This window comes from Hyaena hyaena, unplaced genomic scaffold, assembly GCF_003009895.1.
Source record: "Hyaena hyaena isolate Hyena2069 unplaced genomic scaffold, ASM300989v1 scaffold_207, whole genome shotgun sequence".
Taxonomy (NCBI): Eukaryota; Metazoa; Chordata; class Mammalia; order Carnivora; family Hyaenidae; genus Hyaena; species Hyaena hyaena.
This window is the reverse complement of record NW_024080836.1, coordinates 45,494-67,689: the sequence shown is the minus strand read 5'-3', so window position 1 is coordinate 67,689 and position 22,196 is coordinate 45,494. Positions and strand designations below refer to the sequence as shown.

Genomic DNA, 22,196 nt, shown 5'->3' with positions numbered 1-22,196 from the left:
AGGGAGGGGACAACCCAAGATGATGTGGAGGTTTTAAGAGAGAAGAGGTGTAATCTGTCAAAAGAACAGTAATTATCTCTATAAGAAGGATTCTCTACTAGTTAGGTTAAGTCAAATTAGACAGTATATTTCCAAAGTCAGCTAAAATAGAGCATTAATTTAAGGTGTAACATGTGCTACCAAGGATGACCTATGATTCATGCAGAGAACAAGTCTAGACACTCAGGTGTTAGAATAATTGTGATAGAATAGATCTGTGAATAAAGTCCTATTAGGAATAAAGCAAGAATGCAAGATTAAAAACCTAAAATATGAGACCATAAAAATTTTCTTAACATTTTGTATTTTTAAACGACTAGGTATTTTAGTCATTTGTTGATCCATTCAACCAATAAATATTTATTTTGCACAATCTATGTGCCTGGCGATGTGTCTGATGCTGGGGACGTAAGATGAATATGACATGATCTCTGCAAACTTGAGGAGCCTGCAGTCTCATGGAGAAGACAAATGTATATATAAATGTTTTCAGAAAAATACTAGAAGAGATAATGAGGTGTGGATGAAGTCATCCAGGATTTGGGAAACCAACCCATCCCAGTTAGTTGAGACTTTCTTTTAGCACTGGAAGTACGGCATTCCAGGAGATCCTCTAGTGTCCAGCAAATTGAGGTGGATGGGCACCCTGCTCAGCACCACATAAGGCATCTAATAACATAGGTGGTGGCAGTAAGGTACAGGCTTTTGTTTTTGGTAAAGGGTGAGTGTATTTTGGATTATGTGTTGGGAAAGACAGAAGAATAAGGAAGGCAACATGCACTACAGGCAAAAGGAAAAAGAAACACGCAAAGATTTGGAGGTGAGGATATATGTGATTTGGTATTTCCAGTGTACAAAGCCCTTACACTGAATTTACAAATTATTTTATATTTGTTTATAAACAGACAGTCCAAAGCTGCAGTCTACTAAGCCAATTTGACGATTATATTATCTCTTTTAACAAAATGCTCATGCCAAGTTACCTGGCTGAGACAAAATTCACATGACAGATGAGGGCTTCTTCAAATCTTCTATGTGAGGGCACTAGTGTCATTGATGGCTTAAAAATATTCACAAGGGCAGAAGTTTGTTTTCTTAAAGAAGTCAGGTTTGATTATTCACTCAGAGGGAGGTGCTACAATATGGAACAGCCTGAGACAGAAAGAAAATAGTATGTGTATCCCTTTAAGTGGTAGTTCACAGAAGGAGAAAAGGACAAATGGGGTCTAGAACCCAAGACAGAAACAGCATGAGAAAAATAACTTAGGCTTGAAGAGAGTTAAGAGTAAGCTTTGGGCAACTGAGGTGGGAAGATGGACTCTGAGTAGAAGAGGTAAGATATTAATATAATTAACTGCATTCTCTTATTTTTTATTTTTTTAATGTTTATTATTTTTGAGAGAGAGAGAGAGAGCAGAGTAGGGGAAGAGAGAGAGGAAGACAAGATCTGAAGCGGGCTCTGTGCTGTTGGCAGAGAGTCTGATGCGGGGCTTGAACTCCTGAACTGTGAGAGAGCTCATGATCTGAGCTTAACCGATTGAGTCAACCAGGCACCTGGATTAACTGCACTCTTTTAAATAACACCTGGGTAGAAGCTGGGACAGATTGGGGAAGGAAACAAAAAAGGGTACGAGGCAATCCAAAGGCGGGAAAACATTTAAAAAGTTAATAAAACTAATAAAAAGAAAATAAAATGTTGTTATCACTGTCACCATCAAGATAGAAAGGACTTATTTTCTTTCAATCTTTACTCTAACTAGGGGTACTTTATTTGTAAGTAGAAAGTGTTCTCAAATTCAAACTTTTTAAGGGGCGTCTGGGTGCCTCAGTCAGTTAAGCGTCCGACTTCAGCTCAGGTCATGATCTCACGGTTCGTGGGTTCGAGCCCCATGTTGGGCTCTGTGCTGACAGCTAGCTCAGAGCCTGGTGCCTGTTTCAGATTCTGTGTTTCCCTCTCTCTCTGCCCCTCCCCTGCTCATCCTCTGTCTCTCTGTCTCTTAAAAATAACCGTGGGGCGTCTGGGTGGCTCAGTCGGTTAAGTGTCCGACTTCAGCTCAGGTCATGATCTCACGGTTCGTGGGTTTGAGCCCCGTGTCGGGCTCTGTGCTGACAGCCAGCTCAGAGCCTGGAGCCTGTTTCAGATTCTGTGTCTCCCTCTCTCTCTGACTCTCCCCTGCTCATGCTATCTTACTCTCTCTCTCAGAAATATATAAAACATAAGAAAAAATTCAAACTTTTTAAAAGCAGAAGCATTAGTAACTACAACAGTAGAGTATGTTTGCATATTCTTTGAGGTGCCCTACTTGAAAGAGAGAGCCTCCCAAACCAAGCAGCTCTGGCTGCCTGCGGCCACACCCTGCCATGAAGGCATGGTTACAAGAACTCAGTGACAGCTCTAGAGAGCTCTAGAGAGCTGTCTCACTTCCTCTGAGAATTCAAGCTCTTTTTGGTAAAAACATAAGTGACACACATTACTGTTTCCAACTTTCTTTCCTGTCCCCGCCCCTCATCCCCTGCCTCTCTCCCTCTCCCTTCCTCCCTTTGCTCCTCCCACTCTTTTCTATCCAATATTTACTGAGCACCAAGTTGGCCAGATACTGTTCTAAATCCTGGAAACATAGCAATGAAGACAAACTTTCTGGCCACCTGATGCTTATGTTCTATTATTTAGGGCGGTATAAAAAAAACCAAAACACAAGGTAGAAAGATGGAGAACCATAAGATACAGGCTGGCTGCAGAAGCGTGCTCTCAGGATGTGGACGTGCTGGAGCTGAGTCCTGAAGGAATGAAGGAGCTGCCACCAGAATATTCCAGGAAGAGCGAAGAGGGACTTAAAAGTGCCAGGGCACTAACCTGCGAGGACTGTTGCCTACCTAATATCAACTATCACTTTCTTCCTTACTATCAGAATTCTGATTTTATCCTACACGGCACTGGGTCCAAGTAAAAGACGACATTTCCCACCATCTTTTGCAGCCATGGAGGTGCCTTTAGAAAGGAATTTTTTACAGGAAAAAAAAAAAAAAGATGGTTCACTAGGGAGGTATCCCTGTTAGCCCACCTCCACCGCAACCTTCCCCCCCTTCCCGGCCCTTGTAACATTGATGCTAGAGCTGCCGTCACCCCGGACCATGAGGTGATCATCAGAACGGAAGTTAGGCTGATGAGGACAGAAGAAAAAGGCAGAGGACTCAGGTGAACTGATGATACCGTGGGCTCTCCACGCCACTCCCTGCATAACCGACTTTTACATTTCTTTTATATAAGAGGAAAAGAAAAAGCCATAATCATTCAGGCCACGGGAATTTAGAGGAAGGCAGTCTCTGCTACTTTGAGCTGAAAGCATTTCTAAACTGTCTGGAGCAAGGAACAGAAACAGGGATGAGTTAGGAGAACGGATCCTTAATAATCTACGTGAGAGACGCCGACGCCCGAGCTCAGCTGGCAGCAGCACAGGAGGTAAAAGGCGATGGGATTCCAGATACGCCTTGATGGGATTTCCTGGGATTTGCTGACAGACAGCGTGCGGTATAGAGAATCATGAGCTGAAAGTAACCGTAAGGTTTGGGGCCTGACTAAGTGGGGAAATGGTGAAGCTATTTACCGAGGTGAGAAATGGAGGAGTGGATTTGGAAGGAGGGAGAGATCAACTGTTGTGCAGGAACATGTTAAGCTGGAGACTCCCCGGGGCCTGGAGTGGTAATGCACACAGGCAGTGGTGTGTATGGGTCAGGACTGGAGAAACACACTTGCAAGACAGCAGCACACATAGGGCATAAAGACACGGGCCTGGATGAAGTCACCCAGCTGGCTGAATGTATAAAAAAAAAAGAAAATGTTCAAGAGCCCAGGTCTAGAACTTTCTGAAGTTTACAGGTCATAAAGAGAAAAGAGATCTAACAAAGGGGTCGAAAGCAGAAAGAAATAAAACCAGGTAAGCCCAGGGCCCTTGAAGACAAGGAAAGAAAGCCCTTCCCGAGGGAGGGAAGGCGCTGTGCTGAGCGTAAGGCCAGGCTAAGGAAGCTGAGGGCTGAGACATGAACGCAAGGTCTGGCAGCGTGGAGCCGCCGGCCGCCCTGCAGCCTCCCTGGACTGCAGGAGCGGAGAGGACAATGTGGAGACAGCACGGACAGAAACTGTTTAGAGCACATTTTCTATATGGGAAAACCGAAGGATGGACCAATTATTGGAAGGAAGAGTAAATGGGGAGTTAAGAATTGGTTTCATTTAGTAATACATTTAGCAAGGGGCTTGTGCACAGACTGGGGAGAAACTGGTGGTGCGGGAGAGACGGAAGCGCCTGAGGAAAGCCCTCCGGGAGGAGAGGGGTGGTACCCGGGCCCACAGGGAGACGCTGGCTGTGGGAAGATGGCAGACCTGGCGAGAACAATGGCAGACTTGATGGAAGGCGAATGGAGACATTCTCTTTCAGTTGCTCATATTTTCCTACTCAAGTAGGAGGCAACCTTTTTAGTTGAAGACAAGGGGGGTGAGGGTCTGGAGGTTTGGGGAGGAAGGAAAAGGTATAAAAAGCAGCTGGAATGAGTGAATGAATTCATTAGAGAAATACAGCAAGGTTGCCAGGCAGCATTTGAGGGCCCCCTGGGAGTCTGTGGTCATAATTTAAAGTGAGGCCAGTCAATGGTGTTGCATTTTCCTTACAGCCATTTCTGCTACTCAAAGGCAGGTGTGGAAATAAGTAGAGCACTGGATTTGACTGAGGTTTTCAAAACAGCCAAAAAGAAGAGAAAGGAAGTTGACTGCATTAGTAAAAACATAATTAATGGATATTTACCTGGTTTGCGCTCTAAAAGCTGCTGTAAATGAAACACTGCTTGTTCATAGTCCTGTTTCCTGAACATGAGATCTGCCATCATCTATAAAGGTAAAAGTTGGTTCTAAAAATATTGCCATATATTTTACAAAGAACATATCTTTCCTGTCAAGATCTAGGGCTATGAAAACACCTATGAAAAACAGGAAGAGGGCAAACTTTTATAAAAAAGAGCCATTTAAAATTCAAATATATCGGGGTGCCTGGGTGGCTCAGTAGGTTGAGCATCTGACTTCAGCTCAGGTCATGACATCATGATTAGTGGGTTCGAGCCCCACGCTGGGGTCTGTGCCGACAGCTCAAAGCCTGGAGCCTGCTTCGATTCGGTGTCTCCCTCTCTCTGCCCCTCCCCTGTTTGTGCTCTTGTCTCTCTCTCTCTCTCTCTCTCAAATAAACATTAAAAAAATTAAAAATAAATAAAACTCAAGTACACCTTAAGCAGATTAGCAATGATATCAGCCTAACAGAAAATAAAGGATGTGAAACAGATCACTCTGTCTGCACAACTTTATTTTTAGCAGAAAATATGTTTCAAGTGGTTATTTTAAAAACAGAAATTTCAAGGGAATTGCACACTTTATGTGCTGTGATAGAAAAGATGCCCTCCTGGATTTGGCTACAAGGACAAGAAGACTTAACAAAACCAAAATACTCTTAAGCCCTAAATATTCCAAAGGAATTTAAAATAAACAAGATCTACTGAGCTTTTCTTATTGTGTGTTTTAAAAGGGATACTTTTTATATTCCTTTTTTGTTATAATAACAACTTTCAGTGAACCTCGGGTACTATCATCTATGTAGCTGTTGGAAAGCAAACTCCTATCTCAACCCAGGTAAAAATGAGAAAGCAAAGCAAAACTGAAATATACTATCTTAGAACAGTACATCAAGGTTTCTTTCTATAACTACAAAGGTCCCACAGAAACTTTTTAATTAGTCCTGCATGTCTGGGCAAGTACTTTAAAGTTAATTGTTAGCAAATGACAGCTTTATCACATGAGGTCCTCCGGATCACGTATCCTCTTAGGCATGAAGAAAAATTAACTAGGCCCCAAAGAGAAAGTAAAGGCCTGACCTAGGTTTGGCATTCTTTTAAAACAAAAAGATTCTTGGTCTTTATTTGTAAAGTATACTAATAATGTTAAAAATATGATATCTTCCAAAAGTTAACATGAGCCAGGCCTCTCAACTAGTATTAGTTTCATCGGGTAAAATTTAAAACTTCCATGTGGAATATAAAACACAACTGGGTTTCCAGCACTAAGTCCTTTGGACTGACCATGGTGGCAGCTTCGTTGTCCTGGTCACTCTGGAGAAGTAGAGCGCAGTGTCGCAGGCAAGCATCAGGGTCATCCTGTGCTAGGTATAGTCGGGCCAGCTCCAGCATTATCTGTCGAGAAAAGGTGCAACATCAGTCAGAAACTGGATTAAAAAGTACATAAAGAAAATGTCTGGGTACAGATTATACTTTAGTTGGCCAAAAGCTATTGCAATAAAAATGCCAAGCATGATCGGCAGGGAAACTATAGGCATACTCATCCCTAGAAAAAAGGGTGAAAACAGGTAGTAACTCACTTGAAAGGGAGAGAGACACAAAGTACTGTGAAAAGAACACTGGTCTTACATCGGAGATTAGATTCTAGTCCACGCTTCTCCACGGTGGGCCCAGGTCCATCTTACCTCTCTAAACCTATTTCTCATTTGAAAAATAAAAAGCTTGAAGCAGATCATTTCTAAGGTATGCTTCAGATTTGAAAACATGATGCCAACCCCTTTAGCCACCACAAGACAAGGTACCTGTTTGATTATGCCTTAAAGGTTACTTCTGCCTTACACCTGAAAGAGCTGTATTCATTTTTAAATGTTCAATTTAAAACCTTAAATTCTGGGGTGTGTGGGTGGCTTAGTCGGCTCAGGTTATGACCTCGCAGTTCTGTGCTGACAGCTCAGAGCCTGGAGCCTGCTTCTCTCTTTCCGCCCCTCCCCTGCTCACACTGTGTCTCTCTTTAAAAAATAAACAAACATTAAAAAATGAATAAATAAATAAAACCTTAAATTCTAAAATATAGTTGTCTTTTATTCTGCATCATGAAATAAGTTAGTCACAGAAAGACAAATACTATATGATTTTACTTATATGTGAAATTTAAGAAAGAAAACAAACAAGCAAAGGCAAAAAAAGAGAGAAAGAGAGACAGAGAGAGAGAGAGAGAGAGAGAAAGGGAAAGCGAAGGAGGGAAACCAAGAAACAGACTCTTAACTGTAGAGAACACACTGATGGTCACCAGAGGGGAGGTGGGTGGGGGGATGGGTGAAGTAGGTGATGGGGATGAACGAGGGTCCTTGTGAGGAGTATTGGGGTGTTGTATGGAATTGCTGAATGACCGTATTGTACACGTGAAGCTAACATTATGCTGTATGCTAAGTGTAATTTAAATTAAGAAAAAAAATATTTAGCCATATATTAGTTTTTTTAATTAATCATCTATCTAGATTTGAGAGAGTAACAGGATTTTAGTTTATATAACCAGACACGTATAGTTTTCTTTACCAGTATTATCCTTACAGTCATTCTGATGCTGTGCCACTTGAGGTAAGAGATTCAGTCTAGTCCCTCTCCTACATATACAGCACCAAACAGCAGTTGAAATACAGAGGTGTTCAATAGCAGTTTAGTAAACTTTTTTTTTTAATAATTCCATTTTTAGAGCAAGGCTGCCTAATCGAACATCTTTGTTGTTTTAAAAAAATTTTTTTTAAATGTTTATTTATTTTTTTGAGAGACAGACAGAGCACAAGATGGGGAGGGGCAAGACAGAGAGGGAGACACAGAATCTAGAGCAGGCTCCAGGCTCTGAGCTGTCAGCACAGAGCTTGATATGGGGCTTGAACCCATGACCTGAGCAGAAGTCGGATGCTTAACCGATGAAGCCACCCAGGCGCCCCAACAGCAGTTTAATAAACTCAGTTGAATCATGTAGATCCAGATATCGGAGACTGAGAAATTGTTTTAGAGTGATTATTAAAACACAGATTAATATAAAAAAAAAAAGAGCTTACTGATTTACTTCATGTCACTTGTTCCACAATAATTTTTAGACTAACATTATTACAGAAGGCATCATATAAGTATTTTGAGGAATTTCTAGAAACAATATTAATTTTTTAGCTTGTATTTTTATTACATTTCTTTCTTTTCTTTCTTTTTTTTTTTTAACATAAATAAGCTGGTAAGAAATTTACATTTGGGGCAATTAGATGATACCTAGAATAAAAGGCGGTAAAAATTTTATAAAGGTGCCGACCTTATTATCTGTTTCACAATGAACAAGAGCCTCTCTATAAAACTTAATTGCTTTCTCATAGTCTCGCTGAGCAACAGAATGTTTGGCAATCCCTGCACAAATTTCAGCTGCTAAATGCTTCTGTGCAGAAGCTGCGTCTGGCTGTTCCATCTGAACACGTTTTAGTATCCGAGCTTGTAACTCTCGAGCCTAGAAAAAAATAAGGATAGAAAGGAATTTAAAAAAGAAACGGGAGCGAAGTTAAACAATTATCAGTAACTCACACACGGCATACATTTACCGAGGCTCTATTTAACCATTATTGGCCTTACATCTAACAAAGCCTGATCCAAAGAAAATGTCTTAATTGAGGTCTTAAACATGTGCTTGTTTGCAAATGAGCCAGCATGCACATATCTCTCCAACTGAAGTATAATAAAATTACTGAGTCTTTTCCCACTGTTATAAGGATATGTACAGAAGGCTCACTAAGGAGGAAATGCAGGCACGAAACAAATATATGGAAAATAATCTAGGTGCTGTAATTACATAAGTGGAAATATAAAATGCTTATTAAATAAATAAAGTCATATCTAAAAATTATTAAATCAAACATTGGAAGGTTTTAGGCAGTAAGTACATCCATGTATTGGTGAGGGCATATGAATGAGTCCAATCTTTCTGGAGAGCACCTTAGCAAAACATGCTTGCTAACTTGATAAAACTGACTCCTGAACTTAGGTGTTCCACTTCAGGAAAGGTATTATGGATGTTACTTACAAGAAAAAAAGGAAACATGTTATCTTTAAAAAGAAAAAAAATAACCAATCTCTGTTATTTGTTGTAAAAACAAGCAAAAAAAGAAACAACAACAAAAAAAAACAAGAAATCTGAAAGCAACTCAAACATCTAATGATGGGGAAATGACTAGCCAACTGAGGGTGTGTATTTATAAGGTCCAACACTATACATAGATACCCAGAAAGGAGGGAGGGGCCTCTGTCAAGGTGAGAATGTAGAGTAGGCTGCCAAACTAGAATATCAGCCTTATCACCTACATGTTTGATTTGTGAACCATTGAGATTTCCTTTTGTGAAGGACAGAGAAGTCCTATGTTTTAGGCCTTCATGATAAAATTTAACTTTGAGCTATAGATAACCATCCACTAATGCATTCACTTAACAAAGAGTAAAATGCCCACCATCTGCCACACAGTATGCTCCACACAGGAAGCCCTTCTGGGTACTCCTGTCAGAATTTTGGTGGACAACTGGTACTTGACAAAGATGGCTTAAACCAGAGTATTTTTAGAACTATAGGTCATAACATTAATTTGAGGTGTCATAAAAAGCATTCTTTTGGAAATGAAAGAGGAAAGATTAGAAAATATGGGTATACATAGCATGGTAAAGGTAACAAAATATTGTTTAATGAAGTTTTTATTTTCGTTATATGAATGTGTGTTTATTTAAGTGTAGAGGTATGTGTACATTTGTGTATTTGATGTTTTTAATATATGCATATATTGGTGTGCATACTTTTGCACAAATACGCACACACACATACTCATAGACAAAAAACTCTGAAACAACTGTCTAAATAGAGTGACTGTATCCTTCTGGCAGTAACTTTTATACCTGTTGTGCCACCTTAATTATTAATTCTGCCTTCTTTCTCTCTCAGAAGCATTTTGGCTTAAATGATAAATTCTTTGGTCACTCTAGGCCTAAAAGGTATACAATTCATTCTCTACATAGCCTAAGTTTTATCGCTGCATCAATTAAATCACTACAAAGTCAGATAAATGGATCTTATTAGCTTAATTTCTAGAGAAACACTTTATTAATCTATTTATTTATTTGGGGGGGGGAGAGAGAGAGAGAGAGACAGAGAGACAGAGAGAGACAGAGACAGGGAGAGAGAGAATCCTAAGCTGGTTCCATGACATGAAGCCTGAGGTGGGGCTTGATCTCACAACCATGAGATCATGATTTGAGCCAAAATCAAAAGTTGGATGCTTAACCAACTGAGTCACCCAGGGCCCTGCTTTGCATTTTATTAAAGGTAAATAATCAGAGCCGATTTTTTTGAGCAAAAGTTTCTGCATTTCCTATTAAAGGCATTTCATAAAAGAATACTCATTTATTATAAATATATAAGGATCATTAGGAAATATTTTCATACAGAATAAAATTTTCTTAAATATTTGATACCATTTCCTATGTTTTTTCTTTGGTTCCAGAAAGATTAAAGCTAAATTTAACTGTCTGCTACAGTAACTATGTTAACTTTGATTGTCAATGCATTTACTTTCTCTCCTCCTTCTTATTTTATAATATTTTTGTAAATTCCTTAAAACCCTTGGATAGAATGACACATAAACATCTTATTTCATAGACTTCTTAATTTTCCTTTCATATTTCAATAGCCTTGTTGTATATATATCTTGCTGTATCAAAATATGCCAATAAAATCAGAATATCACATTACATTTTATATGATGAAGACAGAGCTGTATAGACATCAGAGAAAAACCCACACAAATGAATGTTACACAAAAAAAGCAAAAATAAACATAATCTGTTCGTATTAATTAAAACTGCATTAAGTTATCAAGTCACAAAAGTGTTAGTGTTTTATGACATATAGGTTATTTGTATCTAATTTATTTAGATTTTATTTTCATAGAAAAAATGGTTAATATCCTAAAAAGTGATTTTTTCCTCCCTGTAATTGTTTCTGCAATTAAAGAATTAAAATATGTATGGTTTCCACAGGGCATCTGGGTGGCTCAGTTGGTTAAGTATCTGACTTTGGCTCAGGTGATGATTTCACGATTCATGAGTTTGAGCCCCAGATTGGGCTCTGTGCTGACAGCTCAGAGCCTGGAGCCTGTTTCAGATTCTGTGTCTCCCTCCCTCTCTGCCTCTATCCTGCTTGTGCTCTTTCTCTCTCTCTCTCTCTCAAAAGTAAATAAACATTAAAAAAAAATTAAAAATAATGTATGGTTTCTTTTCAGTCATTCAACTAAAATTTCAAGAATCTATCATAGCGGACAGATCTTTAGATGATCTTAAGATCCTCACCTCTTGATGTTCACTTCTTTGTATTAATCACGCCTTTTTGTGTGAGGTGTGACCTATAACTTCCTTGTAACCAATAGGATATGGCAAATACGATGCAATGTCACTTCCATGATTCCATTTCATAAGATTCTGTTAGGAGACTCATTCTACAACCTTTCTCCCGTGCTGACTTTGAAGAACTAAGTGACCCTAGCAGCTGGCCTACCAAGCAAGGAGCTGATGAACCTCTAGGATCCGCAACAAGAAGCAAACAAAACCCTGGAGCCCAAGTCTTGCCGCCTTGAGGAAATGGATTCTGCTAACAACCTGTGTAAGCTTGGAAGCAGATCCTCCACAAGACAAGTCTCCACATGAGAACCCAGCCCTGGCCACACCTGGATTGTCCTGACACCTTTTAGAGGACCCAGCTAAACCATGCTCAGATTACACACCCACAGAAACTGTGAAAAAATAAAAGAATGTATTGTTTTCATTGACTACAACTTGTGGCAATTTGTTACATAGATTAGAAAACTAATGAGGTAAGCATTTGCTAGGGTCACAAAACATGGAACTACACCTTCACTCGTGGAAATTTTAATTTTAGCATGAAGATAGAAAATAAAGTAATTAAGGCAAAGTATGAGGAGTTTTAGGGCTGGGAAACACCAGATGCATTGGGATTGATTACATAATAGGAGACCTAATCTAATCTTGGAGATACAGTGAGATTTGAAGAATTCCTGGTAGTGCTCCCTTGTGACTTTGAGGAAGGAAAGGAGATGGGATGGAGTACAGGCTTTAGGAACGAAGGAAGCAATTAAGAATTAGGTGAAGGAAGAAGGTAAGAGACGCTATTGTTTGATCAAAGAATTAGAAGGAAAAGTGGCTAGAAATACAGAGATAATTTATATCAGGTAAGCTTGTTAAATAATTTACTTTTGATTCTAGAGGGCAGTTTTTTCCACAGGGTAGTTACTACTATATGTTTACAAGCAGTGGGGTAACAACATCAGGCCTGCCTTTTTAGAGCAATTACTCTGCTGTTGTGGAGAAGCTGCTGGAGTGAAGCAAGATCGGAAGAGGATGGGGGTCAGTTAAGAGGCTACTGGAGTCTGGGCAAAAGAGAACACTGGACAGGGCTAAAAGGTATCAGAAAAATGTGGAGTTACTTCAGAAATCTAAAATCTTTACAAAGTAAAATTAATAAGATTTGGGGTTTCCCTAAATATAGCAGCTCTGCCACTGCCTAAAATGTTTAGCAACTATGCAAAACTACTAAGATAGGACTCCTAAAGTTCCATAATGTGGAGATTAGGCTCAATAAATGGTTCCTGAATAAATGAACTTAAAATACCAAAAATGGTGATTACATTTATAAGTTTCTGTTTGAATTATAACTCGGGATTTATCTTTTTGGAGATCGGAATGCATGGAATGTTAACTGGGAAGAATTTTAGGGCTCCTTAAATTTTATTAAAGATGAATAATCTCAGTACTATAACATGTAAACTTAAAACTACTGAAATCTGGCTCCCTGGCATTGTCTAGCCATGTATATTGCCTGTTCTCTTCTTAGTATTGCTCGATGTGTCTGCTCTTGTAATACAAGGACTCCTATAACCAAGGCAGCTGGGACTAATAATACTTATAAAAAGGGAAAGCAAGCCAAATTCACTTCTAAAATATTTTAAAAGTCTCAATTTACCAAAATCACACTTTTCTTGTAGCTAATGGTAGCTAACCTAGGGTTAGGTGAAATTCTCTTATCATGTGATAGAAGAATAGGGATAAAACATACCAACAATTAAGGATCAGATATTAACACTTTAAAGATTACATATTTTAATGAAATGATAAACTTAGATGGGTATCACAGAAATTTAATGAGTATCACAGAAATCTAATGGTCCAAGCTCAATTCATTCACAACTAGAATAAAAAAATTATTGGATATATTGGACAAATTACTGAAATATACGTTATTTTACACACACACACACACACACACACACCACTGTTAGCTAAAGTTCAAAATCAAAATGTTTGATAAATTATTTGGAGAATGTAGAATTCTTTTGGGTACATGAAAATCAGGTCAAAAGGTGTCAAATAGTGTGGTATTCTAGAAAGCATATAGGATTGGTAGTGAAGCACTCTATGTTCTACTTCAAGCTCAGCAAAGATGTAGGATAAATCAATTAACAAATCTGACCCAATTGACGTATGTTGAACTAAGCACTCAGTAATGCCAGAAACACATTATTTCAAATCCACATGGAACCTATACCAAAACTGATTATAATGTAGGACACAGAGCAAGCTTTGACAAATATCAAAGGACGGAAACATTCAAAGTATGTATTGACTACAGTGGAACTAAACTAGAAATCAATATCCAAAAGATAACACTCAAATACAGAGAACTGGTAGTTGCCAGACGGGAGGGGGTGGTGGAATGGGCAAAATAGGTGAAAGGGATTAAGAGGTAGGGGGAAAAAAGATAACAAGAAAACCAGAACTGTTTGGAAACTGAATACGACACTTCTAAATAACCCACGGGTTAAAGAAGTAATCAAAGTGGAAATGAGGCATATTATGAACTGAATAATAATAAACTTGTGAGAGGTAGCTAAAGCAATGCTTAGAGAAAACTTTATCACCTTAAATTAATAAGAACAGAACTAAGGCTAACTAATCCATTAGCTAACAACAGTTCATCAGCAAGCTAGGCAAAGATCAGCAAACCAGATCCAAGGAAAGTAGAAGAAACTAATAACTGAGATAAAGGGAAAACATTTAATGAAGCCAGAAAAGGCAAAAGTTGGTTCTTTGAAAATATTAAGAAAATAAACTCCTGGCATAATTGATCATTAATAGAAGAAGGAAAATAAAATCATCAATATCAGGACCATCAAAGAAGACATTTATATAGCACTTGCAGACATTCAAAATGTAAGATACAATGGACAAATCTTAGTCAATAAATTTGACAATTAATGAAATGAACAAATTACTTAAAAATATACCCTTCAAACTAACATAAGAAATCTAAAAATGATCAGTCTGAGAGCCACCTGGAGTGTCTCAGTTGGTTGAGCATCTAGAGACTTTTGATTTTGGCTCAGATCATGATCTCACAGTTTGTGGGTTTAAGCCCTATGTAGGAACCTGCACTGATAGTACAGAGCCTGCCTGAGATTCTCTCTATCCCTCCCTCTCTGCCCCTCCCCTGTGTGCTCTCTCTGTCTTTTAAAACAAATATACTTCAAAAAATAATGATTAGTCTGAAATCTACAGTTGAATTCTTTAATAAAAACTTGCCATCAATGAAGCCTCAAGGTCCAAATGGTTTTAATTTTGAACTATTCCAAATATTAAAAAAACAGCAACAGTCTTAGAGATCCAATCTCCCTCACGAACACAGATATACACATTTTGAACAAAGTATTAGTGAATATCTTTAAATACCAGCAATATCTTTAAAAAAACTGCAACAAAGTGGACATTTAAGGAATATAATGGTCGTTCAACATTTGAAAATCAATTTAATATACCACATTAGCAAGAAAAAAAAGAGTCATGCAACCATCTTGATAGATGCAGAAAGTGCAGTAAATTTAAGTCATTTATTAAAAAAAAACTATTAGCAAACTAGAAGCTGAAAAATCATCAAAAACCATCAGCTCTTAGGAATATACCTAAGGAAATGTGTATAGAACCTCTCCTTTGAAAACCCCCAAAATATTAAGGGAAATTAAGGAAGATATAAATAAACAAAAGAAGAAAAAAATGAGTTCAAATCCTGCCTATGACTCTAGTCATGTGACTTTACATAAATTATTAAACCAAGCTTTCTCAGCTACAAAAGTGGATTAAAAATACTAACTTGCTCTAATTCTTATATTAGCAATAACACATTTAAACAGTAAAATCCATTGGCATTCAATCATTATTTCTATTTTGACTTATTTTCTGTGGTAGTTGGGCCAAAATAACTGGTCTTTCTCCTACACGTGGTTTATTCCCTTCTCCTCTCCCCTCTCCCCCTCACAAGCACTCACAAACCAATGCATTTACCTGTTGTAATGAAGTGATAGCATCACCAGGTCTTTCCATTTTACTATAAACTTTTGCTAGGAGAACGTGAGAACGCCCATCCTCCATGAGAGCTGACAGTTCATTTACTAGGAAAGAAGATATTAGGAATGAATGGTCATTTTTAAATAAATGTTTACATTTTTCTACAAGTTTTGACATAGGTCTTTAGCAAGAATGATTTTGAGAAATAGTGAATAAAGTTGAAATACTTTAAGTCAGTTAACACTGATGGCCAAATTGAAAAAAAAAGATTTAGGATTAAAACTAGCTGGAGGAAAAGCTAAAGAATAACAACAAGGTTTTTCTTAGACTTATATTAAGAGATAACGTAACAACACATGTATGAATTTCAATTTTCATTTTTAGTGTGTAACATTTATGCTTATTGAAGTTGTTAAAAAACAAGATAGAGTAGTTGCTACATGCAATTAAGAAGATAACGGCCGTTTTTAAAATAACAGATACTCGATAAGCAATGAAGGACGGTCATTAAGAGTACTGACTTTAATGGCAATCTGTCTCGTTTCTATTTTATTTTTTATAGTTTTTATTTATTTTTGAGACAGAGAGGGACAGAGCATGAGCAGGGGAGGAGAAGAGAGAGAGGGAAACACAGAATCTGAAGACAGGCTCCAGGCTCTGAGCTGCCTGCACAGAGCCCAACACGGGACTCGAACCCACGAACCGTGAGATCATGACCTGAACCGAAGTCGGATGCTTAACTGACTGAGCCACCCAGGCGCCCGTCTGGTTTCAAATCTAGGCCTTATTACTTACTAGCTACTCAACCTTGAACAAGGCACTTATCCATCTGTGCTTCGCTTTCACCTATAAAATAAGGGAAATAATAGTACCCATCTCACAGGGTTGTCGTAAAACTTAAAAAGTTAGCAAGTTATGAAATACGTTTGCATATGCAAAGCAATGAAAATAGTCTAGTACATGGTAAGTGCTATTTAAATACTTGGTATTATTATTTTGTGATTTAAGAGCAATAAAATAACACTACATAAATAACAAAAATGTTTCTTCCACTATTTATCAAGTGGATGGTCTGTGCCAAACATACATCAAAGTGGCTTATATATGTCTTTAAAACCTCAGTCTGAGAGGAATCAACAGGATTTCCTACAGGCTTGGATCCGGGCTCTTAGCAATGACAAAGACAGATGAAGCAAGCTGTAACTGAGATAAAGAAGGCTGCATGCAGGACAGCTGGGGGAAGCAGATCAGGCGTTCTGTTTTAGACATGCTAAGTTTAAGGTGTTTATTAGAATCCAGGTGCTAGCTACTTCACCTAGCTTAAGTTGGATATGTCAAGAAAACAGTCTCAGATTCCAATTTAAATATGGGGATAATTATAATTGCCTCGAAAATGTGTACATTAATGAAATAATATAGAATGAAATGCACATGAAAGCATCTAAGTATAAGAACACCATGGGGTGTGCTCAACAAATGTTTATTATATGAAAGCATTTATAGTACACGAGTGTAATAAACTTATACCCATATAAGTAAAATATGCCACTTGAATCACTCTTCTCTACAACCTTTTCAAAAATGCATATGCACATTTGAGGCTATTTGTAGTGGTTCAAGCAAGATCTGACCCATGCAAATATTTTTATGATACTAGTAACACTTTATATAGTGAATAAGTCCAAAATTAGGCAAATTTAAGCACCAACTTGATCAAAACTAAATGAAAACACCATTTTTGAAAATCCTAGAAAACTTCGAGTTGGTTGGCTTTATCATATATCCAAGGATGCTTTATTTTTTTTTATATTTATTTATTTTGAAGGAGAGAGAGAGTGCGAGGAGCACATGAACAGGGGATGGGCAAAGAGGGAGGGAGAGAGAGAAATCCAAGCAGGCTCTGTGGTGCTGTCACTGCAGAGCTTGATGCGGGGCTCAAACTCACAAACCATGAATTCATGACCTGAGCCAAAATCAAGAGTCAGACATTTAACCAACTAAGCCACCCAGGCTCCTCTAAAAACATTTTCAAGCTACAGTGGATAGGATACTGGCAAAAGAAAAATAGCTCAGGGCAACAAAATGAAGATTCTCAGAATTAGTCATACATACAAATAAGTTTATTATGTGACAAAGATGGCATCTCAATAAATGGCCCTGAAATAAAATTGGTCTCCATCTGGGAAGTTAAATAGCAAAACTGCATGTGGATTAAAGTACATGGACTAAACTTCTACAAAAATTACAGAAAAATATAAAAGAATATTTTTATAATGTTAAGATGAAGGAAGATTTTCTGAGCATGAGAGGAAATTCTGGACTCACAAAAAAAAAAGGAAAGACTGGTACACATAATAATTAAATATTCTATTTGACTAAGGAAATGACAAACAAATTCAATTGAAAACGCAAAAAAGGAATAGGCTCGGGAGAAAACATCTGCAAATGACTAACAGGTGACAGATGATTAATCAGAGGTTCAGGGTCAAACAAAGGATAGAAATGAAAATATCCTAGAAGAAAATGTGATCTACAGACATGAAATGATGCCTAGCCTTCTTGATCATCAAAGAAATTCAAATTGAAGTGTTTTTCCCCCTATGATTAATGATGGGATATTTTTGGCCTTAAGAAAGAATGATGGGGCACAACTCAACTCATAGGTACATAAGTAAGAAGCTTATCTCATATTGTCTTCAACTTTTCTTCAACTTAAATGTCTATCAATAAGGGACTCATCAAATAAGTTATTATATCAAGATATAGTAGAATACCCACACTAAAGAAAATAAAGAAAAGCTACATTTGCCAACCTGGAGAGAAGCTATTAAGTGAAAAATGTCTACAGTAGATGTACAGCATAATATGATCCCATTTTGGGTTTTTTTTGTTTTTGCTTTTTTTTTTTTTAATATTTTTATTTATTTCTAGGAGAGAGAGAGACAGCGTGAGCAGGGGAGGGTCAGAGAGAGAGGGAGATACAGACTCTGAAACAGGCTCCAGGCTCTGAGCTGGCAGTCAGCACAGAGCCCGACGCGGGGCCCGAACCCACGAACCGCGAGATCATGACCTAAGCGAAAGTCGGACGCTTAACCGACTAAGCCACCCAGGCGCCCCTATATGATCCCATTTTGATAGGAAAAATGTAGTATATAATTATGTGTGAGAAAGACAAAGAGAAGCATGGCAGAGACATTAATTGGAATGATACACAAAGTAAATGTGTTTTTTTTCTGGAGAGTGGGACAAAATAACTTTCATTCACTTCTGTAATCTTTAAATTTTGGCAATGAGTAAGCCCTAGATTTTATTTTAAAATAAAAATCTTTAAAAAGCACATATTTATAAGGGCGCCTGGGTGTCTCACTCAGTAAAGTGTCCAACTCTTGATTTCAGCTCAGGTCATGATCTTTCAGTCCTGAGATAGAGCCTGCCATCAGGCTCTGTGCTGGGAGTAGAGCCTGCTTGGGATTCTCTCCTTCTCCCTCTGCCCCTCCCTTACTCGTTCCCTCTCTCTCTGAGAAAAAAGAAAAAAAAAAAAAGCAAAAAAGCAAATGTGTACCAACTGATAAGAAGGCAATTTATATAGTATCCAATTAAATTTTAAATGCACATACTTTTTGACTTAGCATCTTACTCTTAAGACATATAGGAAAGTATATACCAAAGAGTGAAATACAAGGATACTCACTATAACATAGTTTATTAATATTAAAAGAATGGAAAGTCAACTAAATGTCTAATATGGGGGCATCTGGATGGCTCAGTTAGCTAAGCATCCCCACTCTTGGTTTCAGCTCAGGTCATGATCTCACAGTTCATGGGATCGAGCCCCATGACACTGCTCAGTGAAGAGTGCAGAGCATATTTAGGCTTCTCTCTCTCTCTCTCTCTCTCTGTTCCTCCACTCCTCATGCTCTCTCTCTCAAAGATAAATAAACTTTTAAAAAGTCCAATAATTGAAGTTTAAAAAATGGAGTCATAAAAAAATAAAAAAACAAAATTAAAAACCATGGGGTTATAGAATATTATGATGCCATTAGAAGGATATGAATGTACTAACATCAAACTGTATCTGGGATAGGCTGTCTGTGAAAAAAAAAATCCAGAACAGGAAGAACAATACATTCAAAAAGAAAAATTATGTGTATTATACTTATGTACTTACATATACACTGAAACAAAAATGGTTACCTCTAGGAAGGTAGTTTGAGAACAAGGCAAGTAGAACTCACATAAGAAATTGGAGATTTACACATTATATACTCTTGGATTGTGTGGAATGTTTTTTAAAAAAATTTTTTTAATGTTTTTTTATTTATTTCTAGGAGAGAGAGAGAGACAGCGTGAGCAGGGGAGGGTCAGAGAGAGAGGGAGTCACAGACTGAAACAGGCTACAGGCTCTGAGCTGGCAGTCAGCACAGAACCCGACACGGGGCTCGAACCCATGAACCATGAGATCATGACCTAAGCGAAAGTCGGACGCTTAACCGACTAAGCCACCCAGGCGCCCCTGTGTGGAGTGTTTTTTAAAAAAAAAACTTAAGAGGAAAGATCATAAAAATGTTTACTTGTTTAAACATCAGATGTAGTTTTATATTCTAGAAAGTAAAGTATCTTTCTGTAACACAATTAACTGTTTCATAAATCTGTCATTAGATTATTCAAATATCTTATTTTAGTAGAGGGACATTCTGATAATGAATCAGCCAACCTCACATATATATAATATACCGAGAATACAAATAAACATTTATATAATATAAAAATAAAATAGATCAGACATATCAGGTACAGTATACTTTTTTTTTTCAAATCAGAAAGACTTTCATACCAGGCTCATGAGCTAGAGCATGTTGAAGAACTTTTTCTGCTTTGTCATACCACTTCAACTTTAATAAAAGCTCAGCGAGGTCATAGCAAAGGTAATTTTGTTGTCCACTTTTCAGAGCAGCTTCATAGTAAGTGATTGCCTAAACAAAATCCATTTCAGTTAGGAAAAAGGCAATGAGAATGGTGTTCAAGCATGAATATTTTATGCATTATAGACTTAAAGCATAGAAAAATTGGGAATAACCTAGAAGAAACTTAGGCATGTACCTATGAGTTAAATATGCCATTTTAGTTTCAGACAATCAAACATCACACAAGTAAACTAGCATTTCTTGTGAAAAGCAGTTAATAAAAACTGCCTGGTGAATTTTTTTTTTTTGCCAGTTTTATTCCAAAGGTCACTGAACTTATTGGATACAAATATATATGTTCAGTATTTACCAGGAATAGAACAAGAATACAACAACTAACGGAAAATCCATTATCCCTACTAGAGGGAAATAAAAGCACATGGCTCACCAAAACTGGTTCATTAGAAAGGACAGCTATTATGCTTTGTTCTACAATGAAAGAGATGTAACTTTATCGTAATTGACTGGTTGCAGGTTTTAGGTGCAAGGTGAAGCCAGAAGTAAACTTTAGGATCCAGTCTTTGTAAAATGCAGTGGTGAAGAATCTGAGACACTGACAAAGTCTTTAACATACATTCCAGTTTGTGAATATAGAGTTTCTAACTATCAAGATACAAAGAGTGCTTGCTGAAGACTTCTCACAGAGCAGGGTGTGAAACATTTAAGACAACAGGCATATTTCAAATATCTAAAGTACTTACCTTTGAATAGTTGTGAGTTTTGACAAGCGCTTTCCCAATTTTGCTTGCCAGTGTTCCATCTTTGGGATTCTGATTCAATGCTTGCTCATACGATACTATGGCTTCTTCTGGCTAATGTTGGCACATACAAAAAAACAAGCAAAGGATAAACAGCTTAGCTGGATCCCTTTAAAGGGCAGCATTTCTATGATTAAGCTCTATACCTGTAGTACTCACCCAGGAAGACAAATAAAGCACATATTTAAGTCTAGAAACAATACCACTTTCAGAGAGGTGACAGTCATTAGTGTAGGTATAACTCATTAGTAAACACCATCTTAGCCAGCAGCTCTCTTCATTCTTCTGTTTAAAAGAGACTCTTACCTTGCTGCTGGTATCTACTCTATTTCAAATAATGATAATGCTGATTTACTGTATCTTAACTTGAAAACAACTTTTTTACTGTAATGGTTACTTCCTTTTTACTGTGAGGACTGGATCTTGAAATATTAAGTAACATTTAAACGTTCCTTTAAATAAAATATGCTAATCACAAAAGGGAGTTTTTGTTGTTGTTTTTTGCTTTAAATCTAAGTTCAGTAGCATCAGAAACCTTACCTCTTGTATATTCATGTATGCATCACCAAGGAGAAGAAAAGAACGAGGGCTGGGCATTCTCTCAGCGATTTCTCTAGAAGTCAGAACAATTCTAGTTAGTATCTTGAATATAAATATTTTCTTCTAAACCAATTAAATAAAAAGTAAGTTTACGTATTTCAGTTAACCCATAGCTTTCAGAGTATCTTCTACTTTGTAAAAGGAAAAACCCATTGACACCTATATTATTTATGCTAGATCAACTTTTTTTTTTCCATTAAATCTTTCCATTTTCTGAAATGCAGGTAAAAAGAGTACTGGTAGTCAGTAAACATATAAACTCTCATTATATGGAAATATGTTTTGTTAGCTTTAATTTTGAAATGTTGTTGGAGTGAAGGCATCAAAACACGATGTGATGCTATCAGTAATGTACAGCATCTCACTCAAGTGGTCCAAAAACTATATGAGAAGTCTAACTTTATATGTGACACTAAAAATTGAAGTCTATAACTAATGTGTCTGATCTGCCTGAAACAAGACCTATGCTTTAAACTACTATATTATAGGACACCCAAAAGAAAACAATCCTATTTTTAAAGATCTTCCGATCATAAGAGATGACAGTGCTGGTCTTTTGGAAACATCA

At 37.5% G+C, this 22,196-nt stretch overlaps 1 protein-coding gene across 1 annotated transcript in view; it reads right to left on the bottom strand.

Moving 5' to 3' along the window:
• Positions 1 to 22,196, bottom strand: part of TTC21B (tetratricopeptide repeat domain 21B) — a 78,321-nt gene that overhangs the window by 21,277 nt on the left and 34,848 nt on the right. The window contains exons 16-22 of the mRNA XM_039242020.1: positions 21,569 to 21,641; positions 20,972 to 21,082; positions 20,141 to 20,279; positions 15,304 to 15,410; positions 8,180 to 8,368; positions 6,154 to 6,264; positions 4,836 to 4,917 (exon numbers count right to left, since the gene is read on the bottom strand). Of these exons, the coding sequence (XP_039097951.1) occupies positions 4,836 to 4,917; positions 6,154 to 6,264; positions 8,180 to 8,368; positions 15,304 to 15,410; positions 20,141 to 20,279; positions 20,972 to 21,082; positions 21,569 to 21,641 (812 nt within the window). The remainder of the gene's footprint in view (positions 1 to 4,835; positions 4,918 to 6,153; positions 6,265 to 8,179; positions 8,369 to 15,303; positions 15,411 to 20,140; positions 20,280 to 20,971; positions 21,083 to 21,568; positions 21,642 to 22,196) is intronic.